This window comes from Salvelinus namaycush, unplaced genomic scaffold (assembly GCF_016432855.1).
Source record: "Salvelinus namaycush isolate Seneca unplaced genomic scaffold, SaNama_1.0 Scaffold7, whole genome shotgun sequence".
In the NCBI taxonomy this organism is placed as follows: Eukaryota; Metazoa; Chordata; class Actinopteri; order Salmoniformes; family Salmonidae; genus Salvelinus; species Salvelinus namaycush.
In genome coordinates, this window is record NW_024061419.1 from 295120 (window position 1) to 316998 (window position 21879).

A 21879-nucleotide genomic window follows, 5' to 3' on the forward strand; every position below is an offset into this window, starting at 1 on the left:
TTAAAGTTAACCAGTTGATACGTCACCTGAACTGCGTTTACAACACTGAGATTAGCTAATGTACATTAACATGGTCTAAAGAGTCAATCTTCCAGTTTTATGTTGGCTAGCAAGCTACCGAGGTGGTTGAAAGAGTAGCCGTGTTGTTGTTCCTGAAGAAGCGTCCCGTCCAGTAAATTATACGTCACGCAAGAAGCATCACATGAAAGATGCAAATCGCCATCTGCTGGCTGGAGTGGGTAACGCAGTTTGGAAACAACAGTTCCTACACCTTTTGTATTGGAAAGAACGTCATAATAATTTAACAATAAGCTGATATATTTTCTCTTACGTCTTCCAAATAATACGTTCCTGTACACAGACGTAGAAGCTTAATATGAATATGTAGATGATATGTAGATGATGAATAAATACTTATATGAACAGGTAGGTATAGGTAGTGTGTTATTAATAGACATTTTCTCTGTTTATTTTTCACATTCGTTTTAATCTAGATGTGAAAATACTATTCCCTTAAAGCCACGCTCTATAAGATACAAACCATCCTGTAAACAACAGAGCAAATGCATCACATGCAAATAGCACTTGATTATCTGTAGAGCTATACACTGAGTCTACAAAACATTAAGAGCACCTGCTCCTTCCATGACTTAGACTGACCAGGTGAATCCAGGCTAAAGCTATGATCCCTTATTGATGTCACTAGTTAAATCCACTTCAATCAGTGGAGATGAAGGGGGGAGACAGGTTAAATTAGGATATTTAAACCTTGAGACAATTGAGGCATGGATTGTGTGTGTGCACTATTCAGAGGGTGAATGGGAAAGACAACATATTTAAGTGTCTTTGAACGGGGTATGGTAGTAGGTGCCAGGCGCACCGGTTTGTGTCAAGAACTGCAACGCTGCTGGGTTTTCCAGCTCAACAGTTTCCCAAGAAAGGCCCACCATCCAAACAGTGGCGGTCAGTGCCGTTTAAAACGAGGGAGGACGATTTTTTAGCATAGCATCCCTCTGTTTGAGCCAGGTGTTTGAGTAGGCTAAACTTCCTAGCTGCATTTGCTAGCTAAGTAAGTGAAACTGAAAGTGGAAAATAAATGACAAAAACTCTCTCAACTACTACCACATGTTATGCACTGCAGTGCTAGCTAGCTGTAGCTTGTGCTTTCAGTCCTAGATTCATTCTCTGATCCTTTCAATCGGTGGACAACATGTCAGTTCCTGCTGCAAGAGCTCTGATAGGTTGGAGGACGTTCTCCGGAAGTTGTCATAATTACTGTGTAAATCTATGGAAGGGCTTGAGAACCATGAGCCTCCTAGGTTTTGTATTGAAGTCAATGCACCCAGAGGAGGACGCAAAATAGTATGTTTTAATCAATTATTTGGTGACGTGATTATATTTAGTATAGTTTTATCTAAAAAGGATAACTTTCTAAATGTTTTACCTTTTTTTTTTTTCTGAAAATCACTCAGGAGGATGGGGCTCCCCTTCCTCCTCTGAGGAGCCTCCACTGCACCCAAAGGACATCCATCCAACTTGACACAATTGTGGAAAGCACTGGAGTCAACATGGGCCAGCGTCCCTGTGGAAAGCTTTCAGTACCTTGTAGAGTCCATGCCCCGACGAATTGAGGCTGTTCTGAGGGGAAAAGTGGAGGGTCCAACTCCATATTAGGAAGGTGTTCCAAATGTTTGGTATAACCAGTGGATATATCTGCCATTTAGCAGAGACTTTTATCCAAAGGGTTTTGTAGTCCTGTGTGAAAATGAGATGGAAACCCATTTAACTTGTATTTTTCATTCGGTACATGGGAATGCACTACGTCATGTCGTAGAGCTTCCTGGTAATATGTTAACATTAACTCTTCATTCTGTTTCATAAGTCAGAACACAAAACACTAGACAGTTCTAGGAAACTCAAGACACAAACATCGCTGGATTCCTATCGAGCAGGTGGTTGTAAATATATAACTTTCATAGCTGTATGATACAGAATGTGACCTACACACTTCCTTAACCATAAAATTATTAAAGAAGTAATTTAGTGTGGAAGTTTCTTTTTTACATTGGAGACAGACACAAAGCACATCAGTAACACCTCCCCGTTGTCTCAAGGGTTCAACAGAATGTTAATGTAGTGGTTAAAGTAAAAAAAAAAAGTTTTTTAAAAAAGTGACATTGGGGGCAGACTTTTTAAAAATTATTATTATTATATTTATATTTTTCACCCCCCTTTTCTCCCCAATTTTTGTCAATTGGTAGTTAGTCTTGTCTCACTGCGTTTGGAACCAAAAATCTCAAATTTGGATTCATCAGACCAAAGGACAGATTTCCACCGGTCTAATGTCCATTGTTCGTGTTTCTTGGCCCAAGCAAGTCTCTTCTTCTTATTGGTGTCCTTTTAGTAGTGGTGTCCTTTTAGTAGTGGTTTCTTTGCAGCAATTCGACCATGAAGGCCCGATGAAGGCCTGATAAGAGATACTCTTAATGATCGGCAATGAAAAGCCAACTGACATTTACTCCTGAGGTGCTGACTTGCTGCACCCTCGACAACTACTGTGATTATTATTATTTGACCATGCTGGTCATTTATGAACATTTGAACATCTTGGCCATGTTCTGTTATAATCTCCACCCGGCACAGCCAGAAGAGGACTGGCCACCCCTCATTGCCTAGGGAGTTTTTCCTAGCCACCGTGCTTCTACACCTGCATTGCTTGCTGTTTGGGGTTTTAGGCTGAGTTTCTGTACAGCACTTTGAGATATCAGCTGATGTAAGAAGGGCTATATAAATACATTTGATTTGATTTGATTCACGCAGTCTCCTCTGAACAGATGATCTTGAGATGTGTCTGTTAATTGAACTCTGTGAAGCATTAATTTGGGTTGCAATTTCTGAGGCTGGTAACTCTAATGAACTTATCCTCTGCAGCAGAGGTAACTACACTTTTTTGGTTACTACATGATTCCATATGTGTTATTTCATAGTTTATGTCTTCACTATTATTCTACAATGTAGAACATAGTAAAAACTAAGAAAAACCCTCGAATGAGTAGGTGTATCCAAACTTTTGACTGGTACTGTAAATTCCTCTACACAACGTCGTTTTAGAGAATTTGGCAGTACGTCTAACCGACCTCACAAATGCAGACCATGCGTAACCACACCCACCCAGGACCTCCACATCCGGCTTCTTCACCTGCGGGAGACTGAGACCAGCCACCTGGACAGCTGATGGAACCGAGTAGAACGTCTCTCTGTAATAAAGCCATTTTGTGGGGAAAAACTAATTCTGATTGGCTGGATCTGGGCCTGGCTCGTCAGTGGGTGGGCCTATGCCCTCCTAGACCCACCCATGGCTGCACCCCTGCCCAGTCATGTGAAGTCCATAGATCAGGGCCTAATGAATTTGACTTTGACTGATTTCCATATATGTACTGTGAATCGTTGAAATTGTTGCATGTTGGGTTTATATTTTCGTTCAGTACATATATAGCCATATTATAAAGTATATAAAGTAAATATGAATTATCTATGATGTAATAGATCATGTGGGTTTATGATATAATAGATGATGTGAAGAACGGCGCTGAAGGAGATGGCTGACGATCCCGTAACCAACTAAGGTGGATATTGATCCAACACCTGCTACTTATTCAAACCAGCCCACTGGGCACAGACGTCAGTTCAACATCTAGTTTCTATTTACATTTCTTTGAGTCGTCAACTAAAGTGAATTCAACATAAAATCAACACAAAATGTCACCTGTCATTGGATTTAGGTTGCCAGTTGGATGAAGTCCAAGTCAAACCAAGATTCTTTATTTCTGAGCTCAGAGAGAATAACAGAGTTACACAGCGCAGTGTAGACAGTCTGAATTCCTGAAGCATTGGGTGATGAGTACATATCTTTACAGTTTCCTGTTCCTGGGACTTCATAAAAGGACTTTATTCATACAAGGACACAGATGCAAACAGCTGGTCTGCAACACAGGATGATACTCCCAAGAACAGGAGATTATAATAGGACAGTTTCACAAGGTTAGTCACATACTCAGTTATGTGGACACATACAATTAACATTTTCCGTTACAGTCTGAATATTTGAATTTCATTAAATCATCAGTGGGCCAACAATGCAAATGTAAACAATGGAACAAATGCATCACATCCAAATATCACTGTATTATCTGTAGTGCTGGAGGAATGACACACCCAGATAAACACACACAAAGAGTTTAAAAAAGGACCATTTAAACACATGGAAACTGATCTACTCTATATGCAAACTGACAGACTCCATATTCAAATCATGTTTTCTAATAAAAACATACAAATATATGTTTGAGTATACTTGGTACAATTCAATTTCATATGGACAAAACAGGTAAACACATTATCAGTCAACAATATAAGACAATGGGAGCACTGTGTATTACATTTAACATTTACATTTAAGTCATTTAGCAGACGCTCTTATCCAGAGAGACTTACAAATTGGATGTGTTCTCTGATGAATTTTAAGTCAATGTGATGTGAAACATGAGTTTACACACTAGGAGAAGTCATTAATCTCTCCTGTGTGGATTCTCACATGACGTTTAAGTGACTGTGATGAGTAATATGTCTTCCCACAGTCTGAACATTTTTAAGGCTTCTCCTCTGTGTGCTGTCTCATGTGTTCCTTCAGGCTTCCTAAATGGGTAAAACACTTTGAAAACTGGGAGCATTGGTATGGCTTCTCCCCTGTGTGTATTCTCTCATGAACTTTCAGGCTTCCTGACTGGCAAAAACTATTTCCACACTGGGTGCAATGGTATGGTGTCTCCCCTGTGTGTATTCGTTCATGAGCTTTGAGGGTGTCTAACCGCATAAAACTTTTGCCACACTGGGAGCAAGGGTGTGGCTTCGCTCCTGTGTGTATCCTCTCATGTCTTTTCATGCTAACTAAATGGTTAAAACGCTTTCCACAATGTGAGCAGTAGTAAGGCTTCTCCCCTGTGTGCAGTCTCATGTGTTCCTTCAGGCTTCCTGACTGGATAAAACTCTTTCCACACTGGGCGCAAAGGTATGACTTCTCCCCTGTATGTATTCGCTCATGAACTTTCAGGCTTCCTGACTGGCTAAAACTCTTTCCACACTGGACGCAATGGTATGGCTTCTCCCCTGTGTGTATTTGCTCGTGAGTTTTAAGGGTGTCTAACCGCTTAAAACTCTTTCCACACTGGGCGCAATGGAAAGGCCTCTCCCGTGTGTGTGTTCGCTCATGAGCTTTCAGATTTCCTAAGTGGCTAAAACTCTTTCCACACTGGCCGCAATTTTGTGGCTTCGGTTCTGTGTGTGTCCTCTCATGTCTTTTCAGGCTTCCTAACTTGGTAAAACTTTTTCCAATCTGGGAGCAAAGGTGTCGTCTTGCTGGTTTGGATGTCTCTGGTTCCTCCATGTTTGGTTTTCCTCCTGCCAAAGACAGTGCTTATTTTAAGAGAGACCAGCATGAAATCTCCACATGATAAAACTGCCTTGCTATGAGGTTTAATCCAAATCAGATCCCTCAATAGCCCGAGGCCAGTTTTCAATTATTTCCTAATTTTAAACAAATGATGTTGTAGAGCTTCCTGGTAATTACTGATAATATGTTTACATTACTTATTTTTATTTCTGTTTAACAAGTCAGAACACAAAACACTAGACAGTTCTATGACACTCAAGACACAGACGTTGCTGGATTCCAATCGAGCAGGTGGTTCTAAATATATAACTTTCATAGCTGTATGATACAGAATGTGACCTACACACTTCCTTAAACATAAAATAAGTAAAGAAGTAATTTTGTGTGGAAATCCAAAACTTGGAGACAGACACAAAGCACATCAGTAACATCTCCCCGTTGGGTTCCACACAACGGCTTTTTGATGTATTTAGATGTTCACACATTTACATTTTTTGGACTATCATTAACGTCATGATATTTTGTGTAAAGTAAAAAAATTGCGTGACATATTTTGGATAGATGTTCCTAAAAATATAAACACAACATGTAAAGTGTTGGTCCCATGTTTCATGAGCTGAAATAACATATATCTTCCATACACACAAAAGCTTATTTCTCTCAAATTCTGTGCGCAAATTTGTTTACATCCCTGTTACATTTCTCCTTTGCCAAAACAATCCATCCAATTGACAGTTGTGGCATATCAAGAAGCTGATTAAACAGCACGGTCATTACACAGGTGCACCTTGTGCGGGGGACAATAAAATGCCACTCTAAAATGTGCAGTTTTGCAACACAACACAATGCCACAGATGTCTCAAGTTTTGAGGGAGCGTGCAATTGGCATGCTGACTGCAGGAATATCCACTGGAGCAGTTATCAGATAATTGAATGTTAATTTCTCTACTAGACGCTGCCTCCAACGTCATTTTAGAAAATTTGGCAGTACATCGAACTGGCCTCACAACCGCAGACCACGTTTAACAACGCCAGCCCAGGACCTCCACATCGTCTGAGACCAGCCACCCGGACAGATGATGAAACTGAAGAGTACTTCTCTCTGCAATAAAGCCCTTTTGTGGGGAAAAACTAATTGTGATTGGCGGTTCTGGGTTATGCTCTCCCAGGGCCACCAATGGCTGCCCCCCCTAGCCAGTCATGTGAAGTCCAAGGGCCTCATTCATTTATTTACATTGACTGATTTTCTAATTTGAACTTGAAATCGTTGAAATTGTTGCATTTATATTTGTGTTCAGTATTTATACAGTGCCTTCGAAAAGTATTCAGACTCCTTGACTTTTTACACATTTTGCTGAGGTACAGCCTTATTCTAAAATGTATTCAATTGTTTTTTTTCCCCTCATCAATCGACACATAATACCCCATAATGACAAAGCAAAAACGTTTTTCGAAATTCTTCCTAATTTATAAAAAATAACAAACTTAAATATCACATATACGTAAGTATTCAGACCCTTTACGCAGTACTTTGTTGAAGCACCTTTGGCAGCGATTACAGCCTCGAGTCTTCTTGGGTATGATGCTATAAGCATGACACACCTGTATTTGGGGAGTTTCTCCCATTCTTCTCTGCAGATCCCCTCAAGCTCTCTCAGGTTGGATGGGGAGCGTCGCTACACAGGATAATCAATGGAAACGTGATGATCCTCAGCTCAATTTCGAGGCTCATATCAAAGGGTCTGAATACTTATGTAAATAAGGTATTTCTGTTTTTTAATACATTTGCAAAACTTTCTAAAATCCTGTTTTTGGGTATTGTGTATATATTGATGAGGAATATATACAAATATATATATTTTAGAATCAGACTGTAATGTAAAAAAACACGGAAAAAGTCAAGGGTTCTGACTTTCCGAAGGCACCATATATAGTGTATATAATAATGTAGGCACTGTATATAGTGTATATAATAATGAAGACACCGTATATAGTGTATATAATAATGTAGGCACTGTATATAGTGTATATAATAATGTAGGCACTGTATATAGTGTATATAATAATATAAAGTGTATATAGTGTATATAATAATGAAGACACCGTATATAGTGTATATAATAATGTAGGCACTGTATATAGTGTATATAATAATGTAGGCACTGTATATAGTGTATATAATAATGTAGGCACTGTATATAGTGTATATAATAATGTAGACACTGTATATAGTGTATATAATAATGTAGACACTGTATATTGGGTATATAATAATGTAGGCACTGTATATATTGTATATAATAATGTAGGCACTGTATATAGTGTATATAATAATGTAGACACTGTATATAGTGTATATAATAATGTAAACACTGTATATAGTGTATATAATAATGTAGGCACTGTATATAGTGTATATAATAATGTAGGCACCGTATATAGTGTATATAATAATGTAGGCACTGTATATAGTGTATATAATAATGTAGGCACTGTATATAGTGTATATAATAATGTAGACACTGTATATAGTGTATATAATAATGTAGACACTGTATATAGGGTATATAATAATATAAAGTGTATATAGTGTATATAATAATGTAGGCACTGTATATAGGGTATATAATAATATAAAGTGTATATAGTGTATATAATAATGTAGACACTGTATATAGGGTATATAATAATGTAGGCACTGTATATAGTGTATATAATAATGTAGGCACTGTATATAGTGTATATAATAATGTAGGCACCGTATATAGTGTATATAATAATGTAGGCACTGTATATAGTGTATATAATAATGTATATAGTGTATATAATAATGTAGGCACTGTATATAGTGTATATAATAATGTAGGCACTGTATAAAGCCATGTTATGAAGTATGAAAAGGCTTGTTCATTCACATGTCATGAATTCATTATGACATCATCATATTTGTATATGTTTTACGTTAATTGTTTATGGTTCATTGAACAAACATGGGAAACAGTGTTTAAAACTTCTTATGGCTGCAAGGGGCAGTATTGAGTAGCCAGTTAAATAGTGCCCATTTCAAACGGCCTCGTACTCAATTCTTGCTCGTACAATATGCATATTATTATTACTATTGGATAGAAAACATTCTCTAGTTTCTAAAACCGTTTGAATTATTTCTCTGAGTGAAACAGAACTCATTCTGCAGCACTTTTCCTGACCAGGAAGTGGAATGTCAGAAATATATGCTCTGTTCAACTTCCTGCCTATACATGGTCATGATACGTAAGAGTCTACGTACACTTCATACGCCTTCCTCTGGGTGTCAAGAGGCTGTGAGAGAAGAAATTTTGTGTTTATCTTGGTCTGAGGTGGAATAAAAGCTATTTCTTTGATGTGACCGTCCACTTCCTGTTTCTGGAGCGCGCGAAAGAGGACATGGATATGCCTTCTGTTTTGCTCTCGTTATGGACGACTAACATCTCCGTCTTAGATTTTATTTGATACATGTGACCATATCATCGTAACGTATGTTTTTTCAATATAGTTTAATCAGATTATTGAAATTTTTTCGGGAGTTTTGCCGTGTTTTGTTCTCTGACGTTGTTGTCGTTGGAGAGATCCGTGCCACTCGGCTAGTGTGCATGCTAAATGAAGAGGGATATTTGCCGTTCCAGATCAAAACAACGACTGTTCTGGACAAAGGACACCTTGTCCAACATTCTGACGGAAGATCACCAAAAGTAAGAAACATTTTATGATGCTATTTCTAATATCTGTCGTGCATGTGAACTGGTCGTGGGCGCCCAAGTGTTTCTGGCTATTGTGGCTACGCTAATATAGCGCTACATTTTGTTTTCGCTGTAAAACATTTAATAAATCGGAAATATTGTCTGGAATCACAAGATGCCTGTCTTTCAATTGCTGTACACTATGTATTTTTCAGAAATGTTTTATGATGAGTAATTAGGTATTTGACGTTGGTGTCTGTAAATATTATGGCTGCTTTCGGTGCAATTTCTGATTGTAGCTGAAATGTAAACTATGATTTATACCTGAAATATGCAAATTTTTCGAACAAAACATATGCTATACAATAAATATGTTATCAGACTGTCATCTGATGAAGTTTTTTCTTGGTTAGTGGCTATTTATTTCTTTATTTGGTCGAATTTGTGATAGCTACTGATGGAGTAAGAAACTGATGGAGTAAGAAAAGTGGTGTCTTTTGCTAACGTGGTTAGCTAATAGATTTACATATTTTGTCTTCCCTGTAAAACATTTTAAAAATCGGACATGTTGGCTTGATTCACAAGATGTGTACCTTTCATATGCTGTATTGGACTTGTTAATGTGTGAAAGTTAAATATAAAAAATATATATATTTTGAATTTCGCGCCCTGCACTTTGAGCTGGCTGTTGTCATAAGTGTACCGACGTCGGGCTTGCAGCCCAAACAGGTTTTAAACCCTTTACAATGAAGATCTGTGAAGTTATTTGGATTTTTACGAATTATCTTTGAAAGACAGGGTCCTGAAAAAAATATGTTCATTTTTTTGCTGAGTTTATTTGTATATGTTTTACGGGTTGAAAAGTGTTTTTTTTCTCAGACATACATTTAAAAAGCTGAAAGACAAAGGTCATAACTTTAATAAAATAACAAATTAAATGGCAAAGTATCAGAGCGAGGTCCGCATCCAGCAACGTCACGAGTCACGTTCCTGCAGCTGTTTCAGTACAACACTACAGGGAGAGAGGGGGAGGGTGGGAAATCTGAGGTTTATAGTTTTTCAAGTCATTGCCTTTCGAATATACAGTGTAAATGGGGTCATATTGCACTTCCTAAGGTTTCCACTAGATGTCAACAGTCTTTAGAACCTTGTTTGAGGCTTCTACTGTAAAGGGGGAGCGAATAAGAGCTGTTTGACTAAGGGGTCTGGCAGAATGCCTTGAGCTAAGTTCCCTTTCATTTCTAAAGACAAATGTCCGGTTGGAACATTATGGAAGATTTATGATAAAAACATCCTAAAGATTCATTCTATACATCGTTTGACATGTTTCTACGAAATGTAATAGAACTTTTTTGACTTTTCGTTTGGATTTTCGTCTGGACTTGCCCACGCCTTGTGAATTTCGATTGTTGAACTAAACGCGCTAACAAAAAGGAGGTATTTGGACATAAAGATGAACTTCATCGAACAAAACAAACATTTATTGTGGAACTGGGATTCCTGGGAGTGCATTCTGATGAAGATCATCAAAGGTAAGTGAATATTTATAACGCTATTTCTGACTTTTACTGACTCCGGGTATCTGTATGGCTTGTTTTTGTGGCTTAGAGCTGTACTCAGATTATTGCATGGTGTGCTTTTTCCGTAAAGCTTTTTTGAAATCTGACACAGCGGTTTCATTAAGGAGAAGTATATCTTTAATTCTGTGCATAACACTTGTATCTTTTATCAAAGTTTATGATGAGTATTTCTGTAAATTGATGTGGCTCTCTGCAAATTCGCCGGATGTTTTCGAGGCACAACATTACTGAACATAACTCGCCAATGTAAACTGAGATATTTGGATATAAATATTAACTTTATCGAACAAAACATACATGTATTGTGTAACATGAGTGCTGTATTGTGTAACATTGTGTAACTATGAGTGCCATCTGATGAAGTGGTAAAGTGCGCATTCGCGAAAAAGGACTGTCGTTGCTCCAACGTGTACCTAACCATAAACATCAATGCCTTTCTTAAAATCAATACACAGAAGTATATATTTTTAAACCTGCATATTTAGCTAAAAGAAATCCAGGTTAGCAGGCAAGATTAACCAGGTGAAATTGTGTCACTTCTCTTGCGTTCATTGCACGCAGAGTCAGGGTATATGCAACAGTTTGGGCCACCTGGCTCATTGCGAACTAATTTGCCAGAATTTTACATAATTATGACATAACATTGAAGGTTGTGCAATGTAACAGGAATATTTAGACTGATGGATGCTACCCGTTAGATAAAATACGGAACGGTTCCGTATTTCACTGAAAGAATAAATGTTTTGTTTTCGAGATGATAGTTTCCGGATTCGACCATATTAATGACCTAAGGCTCGTATTTCTGTGTGTTATTATGTTATAATTAAGTCTATGATTTGATACAGCAGTCTGACTGAGCGATGGTGGGCACCAGCACGCTCGTAAGCATTCATTCAAACAGCACTTTCGTGCGTTTTGCCAGCAGCTCTGCTGTTTATGAATTCAAGCCTATCAACTCCCGAGATTAGGCTGGTGTAACCGATGTGAAATGGCTAGCTAGTTAGCGGGGTGCGCGCTAATAGCGTTTCAAACGTCAATCGCTCTGAGACTTGGAGTAGTTGTTCCCCTTGCTCTGCATGGGTAAAGCTGCTTCGAGGGTGGCTGTTACGATGTGTTCCTGGTTCGAGCCCAGGTAGCGGCGAGGAGAGGGATGGAAGCTATACTGTTACACTGGCAATACTAAAGTGCCTATAAGAACATCCAATAGTCAAAGGTATATGAAACACAAATCGTATAGAGAGAAATAGTCCTATAATTCCTATAGTAACTACAACCTAAAACTTCTTACCTGGGAATACTGAAGACTCATGTTAAAAGGAACCACCAGCTTTCATATGTTCTCATGTTCTGAGCAAGGAACATAAACGTTAGCTTTCTTACATGGTACATATTGCACTTTTACTTTCTTCTCCAACACTTTGTTGTTGCATTATTTAAACCAAATTGAACATGTTTCATTATTTATTTGAGGCTAAATTGATTTTATTGATGTATTATATTAAGTTAAAATAAGTGTTCATTCAGTATTGTTGTAATTGTCATTATTACAAATAAAAAATAATAATAAAATCGTCCGATTAATCGGTATTAGCCTATAGCATCTAATGATGAAACATTATGGAGTCTTACAGGAGGACTGGAGCATCTAATGATGAAACATTATGGAGTCTTAAAGGAGGACTGTAGCATCTAATGATGAAACATTATGGAGTCTTAAAGGAGGACTGGAGCATCTAATGATGAAACATTATGGAGTCTTAAAGGAGGACTGTAGCATCTAATGATGAAACATTATGGAGTCTTAAAGGAGGACTGGAGCATCTAATGATGAAACATTATGGAGTCTTAAATCGATCGCCGGTGTTACCGCTCTAGGTCGTGGTTGTAGTCTGTTTGGGACCGCTCCTGTCATTGTGTGAGTGGTGGAGTAGCAACATTGTTGTGAAGCTTTGAAAAACAAACCAACAAACCATCAGGTGTTTCAGACGGACAGACTGAAGTCAACAGCTCAGACCCTCCTCTCTCATTTTCCCTCTAATGCTTTTCACTGCTGCAGACTTTATTTTTATCCTTTCCATGTTTGTTGTTGTTTTGAATTGTATTGATTTTGTGTGAAACTGTTTACATTTTGCCGAGAAGATTTGGGACATTTTAAGGCCTTTGTTGTCTATGAACACACCCACCGACACACCCATGCAAACCCCCCTGCACTCCACCACTGGGAGGTAATACAGATTATTACCCCCCCTGCACTCCACCACTGGGAGGTAATACAGATTATTACCCCCCCCTGCACTCCACCACTGGGAGGTAATACAGATTATTACCCCCCCCTGCACTCCACCACTGGGAGGTAATACAGATTATTACCCCCCCTGCACTCCACCACTGGGAGGTAATACAGATTATTACCCCCCCCCTGCACTCCACCACTGGGAGGTAATACAGATTATTACCCCCCCTGCACTCCACCACTGGGAGGTAATACAGATTATTACCCCCCTGCACTCCACCACTGGGAGGTAATACAGATTATTACCCCCCCCTGCACTCCACCACTGGGAGGTAATACAGATTATTACCCCCCCTGCACTCCACCACTGGGAGGTAATACAGATTATTACCCCCCCCCCCCTGCACTCCACCACTGGGAGGTAATACAGATTATTACCCCCCCCTGCACTCCACCACTGGGAGGTAATACAGATTATTACCCCCCCCTGCACTCCACCACTGGGAGGTAATACAGATTATTACCCCCCCTGCACTCCACCACTGGGAGGTAATACAGATTATTACCCCCCCCTGCACTCCACCACTGGGAGGTAATACAGATTATTACCCCCCCTGCACTCCACCACTGGGAGGTAATACAGATTATTACCCCCCTGCACTCCACCACTGGGAGGTAATACAGATTATTACCCCCCCCTGCACTCCACCACTGGGAGGTAATACAGATTATTACCCCCCCTGCACTCCACCACTGGGAGGTAATACAGATTATTACCCCCCCCCCCCTGCACTCCACCACTGGGAGGTAATACAGATTATTACCCCCCCCCTGCACTCCACCACTGGGAGGTAATACAGATTATTACCCCCCCTGCACTCCACCACTGGGAGGTAATACAGATTATTACCCCCCCTGCACTCCACCACTGGGAGGTAATACAGATTATTACCCCCCCCTGCACTCCACCACTGGGAGGTAATACAGATTATTACCCCCCTGCACTCCACCACTGGGAGGTAATACAGATTATTACCCCCCCTGCACTCCACCACTGGGAGGTAATATAGATTATTACCCCCCTGCACTCCACCACTGGGAGGTAATACAGATTATTACCCCCCTGCACTCCACCACTGGGAGGTAATACAGATTAATACCCCCCTGCACTCCACCACTGGGAGGTAATATAGATTATTACCCCCCTGCACTCCACCACTGGGAGGTAATATAGATTATTACCCCCCCTGCACTCCACCACTGGGAGGTAATACAGATTATTACCCCCCCTGCACTCCACCACTGGGAGGTAATATAGATTATTACCCCCCCTGCACTCCACCACTGGGAGGTAATATAGATTATTACCCCCCCCCCCCTGCACTCCACCACTGAGAGGTAATACAGATTATTACCCCCCCCCCCTGCACTCCACCACTGAGAGGTAATATAGATTATTACCCCCCCCCCCTGCACTCCACCACTGAGAGGCAATACAGATTATTACCCCCCCTGCACTCCATCACTGGGAGTCTCATTTCACTGCCAAAAATAAAATTAAACCATCTAGCGTTCAGCGAAATAACAAAGTCAAATACAGGTAGCCTAGTTAAATAATTAACATCCAATCACATTAACCGTTACTCTCTCGCGGGAATTCCACTAACGGTCCTTATGTAGCCAAATGTAGCTGCTGCTGATGTTGGTACACTGCAGCATCCACCGAGAGGCTCTTGCTGCCAAGGAAATACCTGACTGCTTGAAAGACGTTTTGGACACTACAGTGAAAATGGTTAACTTAGTTAAAGCAAGGCCCCTGAACTCTCGTGTATTTTCTGCACTATGCAATGATATGGGCAGTGACCATGTCACACTTTTACAACATACAGAAGTGCGCTGGTTATCAAGGGGCAAAGTATAGACATGTTTTAAATACAGACACAGACTGTGTGGAAAAAGATTTAAGACTGAGAATCTCTCCAATACAACATTGCAGAGTTATGTGCATCCTTTCAAGCACACCCTTCTCATTAACCTGTGGTGAGTTATTTACAAATTTCAATGAACAAATAAGGTTTTATATGTAAGATGGTTAAATAAAGAGCTAAATTATTGATTATTATTTGTGCGCTGGTCCTATAAGAGCTCTTTGTCATTTCCCACGAGCCGGGTTGTGACAAATTCACACTCATTCTTATGTTTAATAAATGTATCGTATAGTGTGTGTGTGTGTGACCGGCTTACAATGATGACAAAAAACAACATTTGAGAGTGCGCTGACTCTGGTGCAAGAGGGGGTACGTAGCTGGAGGTTGAATGTTTGAAGGGGTACGGAACTATAAAACGTTTGGGAACCACTGCTCTTCATCATACCATTTTTCTATTCCTCATCAATCCACATGGATTTAACAGTTTTTACAGTCATTTTCTTATCGGGTGCATGCTTATTAGTAACTGGGATAAGCAATTTCATAAATGTGTCAAGGACAGCGTCTGGTTGCTCATCATTACACACCACGGACCAAAAAATATTATTTACATCAACAACATAGGAATCACTACAAAACTTATTGTATGACCTCTTTTACACAATATTAGGCCCAGCCTTTGGAACTGTTGTTTTCCTAGACATGGCTACTATATGGTGATCACTACATCTGATGGATCTGGATACTGCTTTCAAACACATTTCTGCAGCATTAGTAAAGATATGATCAAAATATGTTGATGATTTCATTCCTGTACTGTTTGTAACTACCCTGGTAGGTTGATTGATAACCTGAACCAGGTTGCCGGCACTAGTTACAGTTTGAAGCTTTCTCTTCAGTGGGCAGCCTGATCACAGCTTTCCTCCAGTATTAGTTCATTAATTAACACAGGACAAATTATAGTGTCTGGAGTTTTGTTTGCCTGTTGTACAGTCTGGTAAAAATAGGGGGTTGACTGGGACAGACAATGTAACATCCATAATGTTTTAAGGGAAAGTTTTAGTAAAACATGCACCTCATATCGGATAATCTTTCAACTTTTTCTCCAAAGCTAACTTTCATCAAGGTTTTATATGGTCTATTGGTTTCTCTCTTTTCATTGGCAGAATCCTTTTTCAGTGTTATGATATTCATAACATCCATATCCACCAGTCTATCTTCCTGTCAACTAACAGAACTCTGCTGGTTGTCCTGGTAACAGATACCAGTCTATCTTCCTGTCAACTAACAGAACTCTGCTGGTTGTCCTGGTAACAGATACCAGTCTATCTTCCTGTCAACTAACAGAACTCTGCTGGTTGTCCTGGTAACAGATACCAGTCTATCTTCCTGTCAACTAACAGAACTCTGCTGGTTGTCCTGGTAACAGATACCAGTCTATCTTCCTGTCAACTAACAGAACTCTGCTGGTTGTCCTGGTAACAGATACCAGTCTATCTTCCTGTCAACTAACAGAACTCTGCTGGTTGTCCTGGTAACAGATACCAGTCCATCTTCCTGTCAACTAACAGAACTCTGCTGGTTGTCCTGGTAACAGATACCAGTCTATCTTCATGTCAACTAACAGAACTCTGCTGGTTGTCCTGGTAACAGATACCAGTCTATCTTCCTGTCAACTAACAGAACTCTGCTGGTTGTCCTGGTAACAGATACCAGTCTATCTTCCTGTCAACTAACAGAACTCTGCTGGTTGTCCTGGTAATAGATACCAGTGAACAGATCTATTTATTTGTTCAAACTGAACTACAGCACTTACTTTGATGAGTCAAATCTGATCCTTTCTTCTCTTCTCTTCCTCTCACAGTTCCACTCAGCCCCGTTGTTTTCCTGCAGTCCACCAGCAGCACAGACAACCTCTTCATACCCAGCAGTAAGGTGCTACCGGGAGAGGCACGACACGTGGACTCCGGGAGGACGGAAGGGCTAGCGTTGTCCTGGTAACCATAAAGAGGGGACACAGACACATATCCTTATGGATGCTGATGTCACTGTTGTCATAAAGTGCTTTACAGAAACCCAGCCCCAGATAAAGCAAGCTGTATGCTAGACCAGACCAAGTTGTACCATCTGGTGTTCTGATCTGGAGAGACTCTTCTCTGACTCGTCAGCATCAGGATGTTGTTGAGGCTCCCCAGAGGATCCACCATAGTCATGTCTCTCTCCTGTGTGAATGAGAACATCAAACAGATAGTAAACTTACGACCGTCTATTACAATCACAAAGGGTCTTACAAGAGGCATTAATCTCTCTAAACAGCCTAAAATGCAAATGTTAAAGGGTTGTTCCACTAAATGGGTGCCTGTTGCATCCCCTTGATATTTTAAATAAAGATTATGCACCAATATTGAAAAAGTATGTAATATTAGATGAGGTGCACTTTAATACAGACAACATGGAGAATTCAATAAATCTAATTTAAAAGACCCCAAAATATATGTACCAATGGCAGATGGCCCCTTTAACAATTCCTACAGTACCGAACAACATTTTCAAGTGTAGAACTTCAGTAGAATGCCTCACATTAGTTCAACAACTACATAGTGTGTGCCCCTGTTTAAGACAGTACTCACTGGTGTTTATCAGATATTCTGTCTCCTCCTCTTTCACTCCCAAAAAGTCTTCCTTCTTCACCTTTATTGAGATAGCCTCTTCTTCCTCTCTAAAATGTTCTTTCTCTTCTTTTCCTATAACAACCTCCTCTTCCTCCTTTTTCATTCTGAAAGGTTCTTCCTCTTCTTTCACTGTAATACCCTCCTCTTCTTCTCCCACAACATTGTTCAGCGCCAGAGCTTCTTTCTCCAAACAGCAAACCTCATCTTCTTTAGCAGGGGAGGAGTAGTTTAGTGAACTCATAGGTAGCATTAGCGACTAGCCTAGTGCTAGGCTCAGTATCAATCTTTAACAAGTTTGCAAATTAGGTTAAAGTTAACCAGTTGATACGTCAACAGAAATGTGTTCAAAACACTGAGATTAGCTAATGTACATTAACATGGTCTAAAGCGTCAATCTTCCAGTTTTATGTTGGCTAGCAAGCTACCGACGTGGTTGAAAGAGTAGCCGTGTTGTTGTTCCTGAAGAAGCGTCCGGTCCAGTAAATTATACGTCACGCAAGAATCATCACCTGAAAGACGCACATCCGCCATCTGCTGGCTGGAGTGGGTAACGCAGTTTGGAAACAAGTTACTACACTTTTTGTATTGGAAATAACGTCATAATAATTTAACAATAAGCTGAAATATTTTCTCTTACGTCTTACAAATAATACGTTCTTGTACACAGACGTAGAAGCTTAATATGAATATGTAGATGATGAATAAATACTTCTATGAATAGGTAGTGTTTTAATACAGATTTGGTCTGTTTATTTTCACATTCGTTTTTATCTAGATGTGACCATACTATTCCCTTAAAGCCACGCTCTATAAGATACACATCATCCTGTAAACAACAGAGCAAATGCATCACATGCAAATAGCACTTGATTATATGTAGTGCTTTACACTGGGTAGACAAAACATTAAGAACACCTGCTCCTTCCATGACACAGACTGACCAGGTGAATCCAGGCTAAAGCTATGATCCTTACTGATGTCACTAGTTAAATCCACTTCAATCAGTGTAGATGAAGGGGGGGAGACAGGTTAAATAAGGATTTTTAAGCCTTGAGACAATTGAGGCATGGATTGTGTATGTGTATCATTCAGAGGGTGAGTTGGGAAGACAAAATAGTTAAGTGTCTTTGAACGGGGTATTGTAGTAGGTGCCAGGCGCACCGGTTTGTGTCAAGAACTGCAACGCTACAGTTTCCCATGTGTACCAAGAGTGGTCCACCACCCAAACAGTGGCAGTCAATGCGGTTTAAGATGAGGGAGGACGATTTTTTAGCATAGCATCCCTCTGTTTGAGCCAGGTGTTTGAGTAGGCTAAACTTCCTAGCTGCATTTGCTAGCTAAGTAAGTGAAACTGAAAGTGGAAAATAAATGACAAACTCTCTTTCTCTCTCAACTACTCACCACATGTTATGCACTGCAGTGCTAGCTAGCTGTACCTTGTGCTTTCAATACTAGATTCATTCTCTGATCCTTTCATTGGGTGGACAACATGTCAGTTCATGCTGCAAGAGCTCTGATAGGTTGGAGGACGTCCTCCGGAAGTTGTCATAATTACTGTTTAAGTCGATGGAAGGGCTTATTAAGAACCATGAGCCTGCTAGGTTTTGTATTGAAGTCAATGCACCCAGAGGAGGACGCAAAATAGTATGTTTTAATCAATTATTTGGTGACGTGATTATATTTAGTATAGTTTTATCTAAAAAGGATAACTTTCTAAATGTTTTACCATTTTTATTTTTCTGAAAATCACTCAGGAGGATGGGTCTCCCCTTCCTCCTCTGAGGAGCCTCCACTGCACCCAAAGGACATCCATCCAACTTGACACAATTGTGGAAAGCACTGAAGTCAACATGGGCCAGCGTCCCTGTGGAAAGCTTTCAATACCTTGTAGAGTCCATGCCCCAACAAATTGAGGCTGTTCTGAGGGGAAAAGGGGAGGGTTCAACTCCATATTAGGAAGGTGTTCCAAATGTTTGGTATAACCAGTGGATATATCTGCCATTTAGCAGAGACTTTTATCCAAAGGGTTTTGCAGTCCTGTGTGAAAATGAGATGGAAACCCATTTAACTTGTATTTTTCATTCGGTACATGGGAATGCACTACGTCATCACACAAAGCCTTTTATCTGCAATAAGTCTGTTTGATGGAAACATTTCTGGTGGGAAAAGGCATATATTGTTTTAAGCAGATTTGAGAATATTCACATGAAAATATGTCGCAAATTAATCCAAATCAGATGCCTCAATAACCTGAGGTCAGTTTTCAAACATTTCATCATTTTAAACAATCTTGGTGTGATTTTAAAACAAATGTTGTAGAGCTTCCTGGTAATATGTTAACATTAATTATTCATTCTGTTTTATAAGTCAGAACACAAAACACTAGACAGTTCTATGACACTCAAGACACAGACATCACTGGATTCCAATCGAGCAGGTGGTTCTAAATATATAACTTTCATAGCTGTATGATACAGAATGCGACCTACACACTTCCTTAAACATAAAATAAGTAAAGAAGAAATTTAGTGTGGAAGTTTCTTTTTTACATTGGAGACAGACACAAAGCACATCAGTAACACCTCCCCGTTGTCTCAAGGGTTCAACACAATGTTGATTTAGATGTTCACATTTTTTACATTTTGACTAATCACTAATGTCATGATATTTTGGGTAAAGTAAAAAAAAAGTGAAATTTTGGGGCAGACTTTTTAAAAATGATTATTATTATATTTATATTTTTCACCCCCTTTTTCTCCCCAATTTTCGTCAATTGGTAGTTAGTCTTGTCTCATTGCTGCTATTCCCGTACGGACTCGGGAGAGGCGAACGTCAAGAGCCATGCGTCCTCCGAAACACAACCGCACTACTTCTTGACACATTTCCCACGCATGCGCCCGGCCCGCCACAGGAGTCGCTAGAGGACATCCTGACAGGCCAAACCCTCCCCCAACCCGGACGACGCTGGGACAATTGGCTCTCCTGGTCGTGGACGGCTGCGACAGAGCTGGGTATCAAACCAGGATCTGTATTAATGCAGCAAAATGCAGTGCCTTAGACGCTGCGCCACTCGGAAGGATGCATTTACATTTCTGTTCAATATATATATTTTATATTTGAGATTCTTCAAAGTAGCCATCCTTTGCCTTGACAGCTTTGCACACTCTTGGCATTCTGTCAACTTGCTTCACCTGAAATGCTTTTTTCAACAGTCTTGAAGAAGTTCCAACATATGCTGAACACTTATTGGTTGCTTTTTCTTCACTCTGTGTTTTGGCTCATTGTCCTGTTGAAAAAGAAATGAAACAAATGATAGTCCCACTAAGCGCAAACCAGATGGGATGGCGTATCACTGCAGAATGCTATGGTTGCCAACCTTGAATTCTAAATAAATCACTGACAACATCACCAGCAAAGCACCATCACACCATCACATCTCCTCCTCCATGCTTCACGGTGGGAACAACACATGCGGAGATCATCCGTTCACCTCCCCCGCATCTCACAAAGACATGATGCGTGGAACCAAAAATCTCAACTTTGGACTCATTAGACCAAAGGACAGATATCCACCGGTCTAATGTCCATTGCTCGTGTTTCTTGGCCCAAGCAAGTCTCTTCTTATTATTGGTGTCCTTTAGTAGTGGTTTCTTTGCAGCAATTCAACCATGAAGGCCTGATTCACGCAGTCTCCTCTGAACAGATGATGTTGAGATGTCTGTTTCATTCCAAAGTTTAATTCTATAGGCCCATTGTGTAACGACTAGTCGCAGCTTTAGAGTAAAAGGTAAGTCCCGGAAGGTAAACTCATACAGGCTGGTACCTGTAGGGTAAGTCCTAGGGGGTAACTCCCTAGTAGGTTGGGATGTGTCTGTTACTTTAACTCTGTGAAGCATTTATTTGGGCTGATATTTCTGAGGCTGGTAACTCTAATGAACTTATCCTCTGCAGCAGAGATAACTCTGGGTCTTCCTTTCCTGTGGAGGTCCTCATGAGAGCCAGTTTCATCATAGCGCTTGATGTTTTTTTGCGACTGCACTTGAAGAAACTGTCAAAGTTCTTGAAATTTTCCAGATTGACTGACCTTCGTGTCTTAAAGTAATGATGGACAATTGTTACTCTTTGCTTATTTAAGCTGTTCTGGCCATAATATGGACTTGGTCTTTTACCAAATAGGGCTATCTTCTGTATACCCCCCCCTACCTTGTCACAACACAGCTGCTTGGCTCAAACGCATTAAAGAAAGAAATTCCACAAATTAACTTTAATAAGGCACACCTGTTAATTGAAATGCATTCCAG

At 40.0% G+C, this 21879-nt stretch overlaps 1 protein-coding gene across 1 annotated transcript; it reads right to left on the minus strand.

Moving 5' to 3' along the window:
• Positions 1-3874: 3874 nt before the first annotated feature.
• Positions 3875-16752, minus strand: LOC120042504 (gastrula zinc finger protein XlCGF7.1-like). The gene is made up of 2 exons (XM_038987336.1): positions 16723-16752; positions 3875-5457 (listed from the first exon to the last, which is right to left on the minus strand). Exon 2 carries the CDS (start codon positions 5441-5443, stop codon positions 4649-4651), a length of 795 nt encoding a protein of 264 aa, XP_038843264.1. The 5' UTR covers positions 5444-5457; positions 16723-16752; the 3' UTR covers positions 3875-4648.
• Between the last annotated feature and the right edge of the window lie 5127 nt (positions 16753-21879).